The sequence below is a fragment of the Pinus tabuliformis genome, chromosome J (genome assembly GCF_031772625.1).
Source record: "Pinus tabuliformis cultivar Carrire ecotype Pingquan chromosome J, CPIR1, whole genome shotgun sequence".
NCBI classification, from domain to species: domain Eukaryota; kingdom Viridiplantae; phylum Streptophyta; class Pinopsida; order Pinales; family Pinaceae; genus Pinus; species Pinus tabuliformis.
Window position 1 is genome coordinate 1136236649 of NC_142295.1, and position 7183 is coordinate 1136243831.

Sequence of the window (7183 nt, forward strand, 5' to 3'; positions counted from 1 at the left end):
CTAGTGCCTTCCACTGGTTCTTTGCCTTTCCTTGATGCCGCTACTGATTCTGGTTCTGATGCCGCCACATAATCTGCTTCATTCCCCGCTAAAGCCATGTCGATATCAAAATCAGCCTCAAACATAGGATTTTCAGTCTCCTCCACCCATTTTGATGTTGGATCAATATCGTCCAACACAATGGGATCTAGATCAGGTGTTTTGCTCATCATTTGGTTCCTTCTCAATCAAAGGTTGTATTGCATGAAAAGAAGATCATTTATCCGTTTTTGTTCCAAACGGTTTCTCTTCTTCGTGTGTATGCGCTAAAAAACAGACCAATTGCGCTCACAACTTGAAGCACTGCAAGTTTGACTGAGGACTCTAATTGCAAACCTTTGCAATTGAGGACACTGGCCACCAAATGACTCCCACCAATGTGCTGCAAAGAAAAAGACATTAGTTAGTAACTTAGTTTATAATTTGAATTGTAAAGAACACAAACAATTTTAACTTGAAAAGTAAAACAAATTGGAAATTGGAATTGCTTACCTAGTTGGTCCACATCTCTTGCCATCTTTGCCAAGTTTTTGCCAAAAGTACCACCTGCCATATTGAAAACAATAAGTTGTCTATGTATTTCCAACTGCTCTGCATGGCTAGGGACCATGCGCTCCAAGCAATCAACCAATCTAGCTCTAACCTTCCCATCATGCAGATCTCCTAGCTGATTTTTATAATGATACTTTGGGTTCAAAAAATACCTAGCTGCATGTATAGGACGATGGAGTTGATTGTTCCATCTGTTATCAATGATCTCCCATATACGGCCATATTTAGCTAACCTGTACTTGTAAACTGCCCGTACTTGCTCCTTTGCCTGATCCATAGCCTCATAAATGTAGCCCATGGCCAATCTTTCCCCATCCACCATCCTTAGCACCTTAACAAGGGGCTCGGTAATTTTCACAAGCTCTAGAGACTTTTTCCAAAAATAAGTGTCTAACACTTTCTTTTTGGTGTCTTTTCCATCTGGTCTACGAGCCCACCGAGATTCAGACCATTCTTCAAAGGAAAACATTTTCTGCAAATTTTTATGTTGACCATTGAGACATTGCAACGTGAGGAAGTGAGTTGCAAATCTTGTAATTGCAGGTCTAACAAACTCTTTGCCCCCAGTGTTTTTCCTCATTAGGCTCAATACCCATGAGTGGTTGTAAATGTATTTTGTAATGCACTTGGCATGCTCTACAGTGTTTTTTACCCACTCCACTTTGCCTATATCCTGAAGCATGAGGTCTATGCAATGTGCAACACATGGAGTCCAAAATATGGTCTTATATTTGGTCTCAAGCATCTTTCCAGCAAGAACATAGTTTGAGGCATTATCGATGATGACCTGCACAACATGTTGCTCCTCAACTTCCTGAATAATGTTATCCAAAAGCTCAAATAGAAGGGTTGCATCCTTCACCTTATTAGATGCATCAAATGATTTCGAAGACATGGTTCCTTGAGGGCAAGAAACAAGGAAATTAATGATAGTGCGGTTCTTTCCATCGATCCATCCATCTGACATGATGGAACAACCTGTTTTGAGCCATGAATCTTTAAACTCAACCAAATACTCATCAATGGAAGACATCTCTTTTTGCAAAAGAGCTCCCCTCAAGTTATGCACACTAGGGCCTTTAAAGCCTTTTCCTGCAACTATAACAGAGTCCCACATAGCTTGATAATAAGGTGAGCGAGCAACATTAAATGGGATATGTGAATCATACCACCATCTAGCAATGTATTGATGAGAAGTTTCTTTGCATTGTCGTTTCCAATGTTGATCCAAAGTGGGTTGAGAACTTGGTTAGGAGGAAGTGGGATTAGAAGAGGCAATGTTGGCAGAAGATGAGAAATAACTTTGGATGTTTGTTCTCTTTGTTCCTTTTGATGGTAGGCCAAAATAAGGATGAACATAGTGAAAGGGGTCATTGGTGGAACGGATAAAAGAGGAGTCTTGAATCTCATAATCATCATACCCACTCTCTTTCATGGCTTCTAATAATTCCCTTTTCCTTGCAATGACATCTTGGATGGCCTTCTCCCTAGCCTTATCCTCATAAAACTTTTCAAGCTTGGAAATGTATCCTGCCCTAATAGGACCTAATAGTGCATTTGGTGCATCACATGGCTTTATTTGGCCTCTTATCCCCAACAAGTGTTGCTTCAACCTCCAATAGATTTATGGCATAATTTGCATATCATTTTTCCATCAATTACATCACAATGAGCCCATGCACTGTCATTTCCTTTTGGAGCCATGTTTGCTTGAAATAATAACAATTTGCAAACAAATCTGCCATTAAAAAAAAATTGCAGCCAGGCAACATGGAAAACCAAAGCTAAATGTAGGAAAACAAATGCACATGCAAGCTACAAAATTTGATAGCATAGAGCTAGAGAGTTCATAGCATAGATGATAGAAATGAGAAGTTTATAAATTTATAACACAAAAAATTTAATTCAGGGACATCAGTCAAATAAGGAATTTTCAAGTGAAAATCCTTACCTGGAAATGCAAACTAGCTTCCTTAGCCTTCTCTTGAAGATGGCAACTCCACTGACAGCTACACACTATCTCCAAAATAGCTCCAACTCCAACTCCAAGATGACTACTTCAGCAAAAACTCAACACTCTCCAAGCTCACAAACAACTCACAGACACTCATAAACACTTCAAATCAGATGTGTGAGACAAATGAAAGTGAGAAGGGCCTCTTAAAGGCTTGGAGAGGGTGTTTTTCAAGGGAAAGCACCCTTAGTTTCCCTCCAAAACCCCTAAAACACAGTCAAAAAGTCGTTTTTTGGGCTCAAGGTGGGCGTGCCTCCTAACCAGCCGGTTTGATACAAACCGACCGGTTCCGTCCTAAACCGACAGGTTAGGACTGGTTAGCTACAAAAATTGGCGAAGTCACCCCTCTGACCGGGTTTTTTGGCCGGTTTCGACCTGTGGGCCTGCTAACCGGCCGGTTAGACCGGTAACTAGTTAGCTAGGCCGGTTTTGAAAACTATGGTTGTCATAACTTTCTCATTGTTGTCATAATAGTCACGTATTGCTCATAAAAGGATCATTGGAACATAAAGTGCATGAGTGTTTTCATTTTATGGTTATTTGTTCTTAGCATTTATATTGAGAAAGTGGCTAACATTGTGTTTTCTTTATGAGTGTATGTGCTATAGAAATTCCTTTCATATCTAATAAACTCACTCACTAAAGCACATAAATCATAAATCATTTTGGTGATAAGTCTTTTGGCATATTAGTATCTTGTAAATCCGATTGAGTTTCCCATAATAATTGGCATTGAGTAACAAGATCACACATAATCTTGTTTGGAAATATCTTTGGTAATTGTGATTGGCATCTTATATCTTTGTGACTAATTGATAAGTGGATAAATTGCTTAAGTTCTTGTCAAGAATTGGTTAAGCATCTTGTGGATCTATAGTTGAAGCTTACACGTGTATCTTTAAGCACTTATCTTATTTAAGATTGTTCTCTCATCATTGTTAAGTACTCATGCTATAAGATAACTCACATTAAGTACTCAAATAACACAAACTAATCATAACTCAAGATAATTTCACTCATAATCATTGCACAAGCATCCTAAGACTTATTTTGCATTAATAACTTACCTCTAATCATAATCTTGCTTGATAGACTCTTAGGGCGACCCTTTTCCAATTAGCTTGGGGGATTCAACGCTTCTTAGTTGTTAACACAATGATTTTGCAGTCGTCAGAGCCACAGTCAGTCTTTGCAGCATCGGAGGCATTGGGTGGTTGGAACACAGGGGGGTATCATTAATCATGCCATTGCTTGCTTCCCGTTGGCTTCCATCTCACAACCTACTCTGAAGGTTGTTTCTCAAAACAGTTAAGGGAGAGGTTCAACTTAGACTACGCATTTAATCTAAAATTTACCATCCTTGCATCACACCTAATTCTTAGGACTTGCATCTCATATAGGTTACTATATCATATTAAACAACGGGTGTCCATTTGGTTACTTAGCATTAATTTACATTAAACAAGAATTGTGACTTCATAATATCATACTTAAAATCTAATCTAATCATTAATCTTGCTAAATTCTACCAAGTAGCTAGGCCACTCATCCGTGTCTCCCAAACAAGTTGGTTCCCAACTTGTTTTCCTCCACTTCATTTCCATAGGGACTACCCCCATAGCCTGTTGTTGGGAGACAACTAGAACAAAGTGGGCAGGGATCATAGTGACAGCCCCCGCCCTGAGCGATTGTCTTGCTGCCTGTATAATCCCAGCGACAACAATACCTACTCTACAACAGTCACACCCACAAGTACAAGTTTGCACACCTTAGCATCCAAGCAATCATTGCTCACAAAGGTATGTCTCTCTCCAAGAAATCACCAAATAATCTATAACTCGTCCTACTAATGATGAACATACAAGGAGAATACAACAAACCAAATTGGTTTACACCACAAAACCCAGCCATTGCCTCTTCCCTTATGCTAGGGGCTCCAAAAGGACAAGAAAAATAACCCTAAAACACTACTTCCTATTGAACTCTGAAATCACTTCAAAACAAAGAAGACATCAATAGCAACCTATCAAAACACCAACATCCCTAAATTCAGCGTCACAAGACATAATCTCTTAGCACCATATCAAGAGTTGTCCATGTAATCATGTACAGATAATTAAACCTCCAACAAGACCAAAACAAGTGGATTGGATCTATCAAAAGCACAACATAAAATCAGCATACATCTCAAATCCCTTATCTTGAAATACCAAGCTCATGGTAAAAGGAACAAAAGGAATAAGAAGCTCTAAAGGGTTATCATCTACCATGAGAGTGAGAAATCCCTCTCATACACCTCAAACCCTCCAACAACTGAAGCAACAACCTCAACAAGGTCACCTCCCTCATTCTAAAGAGAATCCAGGAGCAAGAGTATCATCATAATCAACAACCCCTGCACAAGAAAATTCAACAACCTTATCACTAGTACTCATTACTATTCTCATCAGTTGGAAGCTTGGAATCAATCATCAATTCCACCACCATAGGTTTTGAATCTGACTAAGAGTTAATTCTTCCACATTCTTCTTCAATAACAACTTCTCAAAGACGAGAATACACAAATGAAGAATACAATATGAAAAATCCACTCTCCAAGATCACGTAAAAAGTACAAATCACAAGATCACCGATAACTTACTATCACACTAAATACCACATCCATAATTAACATCTCCACAACCATACAAGATGCACAATACTATCCCCAAGGTACAACGTTGGAAGCTCCTTCCATCTATGACAATCACTAAAATTAAGCAAGGTCACCACTCCTATAAACCCTTCAATCACAATTCAACCAAAACAAATAAAAAAATAATTATCAATCTATTACAAAATTAATCAACCTTATCTCGAGCTCCAAAACTTAGCAGGCAATGAGACAAATATATATGTCTATCACAAGCAACAATCCACTCCAAACATTCACATTGACTGAAGCAAGTCATCCACCCATCTAAGATCTTCCTAGGCATTACACCCACTAACATATAGATCACATACAAACCATCAATGAAGTAGATCTTCCACCTATCATACACCTATCAATGGTGAAAACACACACCATCTACCAAAACAATTTAGCCACATATGACAAATCCCCGAGAGAATCGCAGTAGTTGAAAACTATTCCATGCCATCCATAAATAAGGTTGAACACACTGGTATCAATTGGAACAAATAAGCCAAATAAGCCATCCATCGGAAGTCCTCTAGGGCATCTCACTAGCTAAAAATGAATCCATACTAGTGATCAATAAACTAGAACAACAACCTACACAGGTGAGAACACACTAGCATCCATGAGAACAAAAATCAGCCACCTAGATTTCAGTCTTATAATCCTACAATCCCCAACAGACAGGATGTAGAAGACCAACGTTACACTATTTTATTTCATATAGTGTTGAAATGCTAAAAAAAAATGTTACACATATAGTGGTCTGGCACGGTTGTATGACATGAATTTCAAAGGGACGAGACGACGGGCATTACTCTCAGACAATTGAGGGGAATAGATGCCCCTTAAAATGGACACCTATGCCGAAAAAAGTTCACACTTTGCCGTGCAGCACCCAGTACATAACTAAAAATACATATATTAAATTTTCAAAAATACAAAAGAAATATCTAAATAGTTGAATTGAATACTTACAGAGCCCACCCGAGACCAAGACCACAGCATGGAAGCCATCGTTCTCGCACAATGTTGACCTCGACAACAGGTGGATAGACTTGAGGACTCGGAAAACCTACCCCCCCTCCCCAATAAAAAAATTACAGATCTTTGTTAATCCAATTGAAAAGATATAAACCCTAACATCTACTCAAAAATATCTTGGAAAATAAACTAGAAAATCACATAGAACAGGATCTCAATGCGGTTAAAGATCAAACTCGATAACCACTTTAATGCATCAATTCTCAAAATAACATAACAAAGACTATAAAAAGCGATTTACAGTACCTGGAACGGCCTGATAACCGTGTGCGTAGTAGGTTTCAGGTCCAGCTGCGCCAGGAGGAGGCACCGGCTGCGGAATTCCCATAACAGGCTGCCGCAGGTAGCTGGCATCGCCCTGAAATGTCCCATAATATGCCTGCCCTGCAACCACCCTCGTATTCTCATCGGATCGCGAATCACCCTTCATCTTCAAGGGAAGCGGAGTTCAAACCTTAAATGCCTGTGCCTGATTATAAAGAATCTTTGGTTATAAATCGGGCGACTTTCGAACCTTGAACCTCTAAGTCAATTATCAAATACTTAGAGATACGGCTGGAAAACAACTTGGGACATAATTATTGGCAATTTCCAATTAATGCGCGCCGCGACCTTGCGCCGGATGGCTGGCAGAAGAGATTTAGCTACGTCATTAACCTACCATGTCAGCAAATATAAATCCATATAAAATTGACACATCACTTCATTACCATATAAATTCATAGGGGTTTTTGGGTTTTAAGGATGATGTTTAATATTGTGAATGATGATAAGTTTGAATTTTAAGAAAAAGCAAAGAATTATTAGATTTTTATAAAAGTTAATCTTTGTGTTTAAAATCTAAATTATTAAGA

General features: G+C 38.8%; 1 protein-coding gene across 2 annotated transcripts in view; it reads right to left on the reverse strand.

Annotated features, from left to right (window-relative positions):
* The window catches only part of LOC149231085 (large ribosomal subunit protein eL20z-like), a 177542-nt gene extending 170640 nt beyond the window's left edge, over window positions 1–6902 (reverse strand). Inside the window, exons 1-2 of one of the 2 annotated variants that reach the window (XM_089379118.1) lie at window positions 6576–6902; window positions 6264–6369 (exon numbers count right to left, since the gene is read on the reverse strand). In XM_089379118.1, coding sequence (XP_089235244.1) covers window positions 6264–6369; window positions 6576–6759 — 290 coding nt within the window. In that variant the 5' untranslated portion in view covers window positions 6760–6902. The remainder of the gene's footprint in view (window positions 1–6263; window positions 6370–6575) is intronic. The other variant, XM_089379120.1, reaches the window with a different exon arrangement.
* Window positions 6903–7183: the final 281 nt, after the last annotated feature.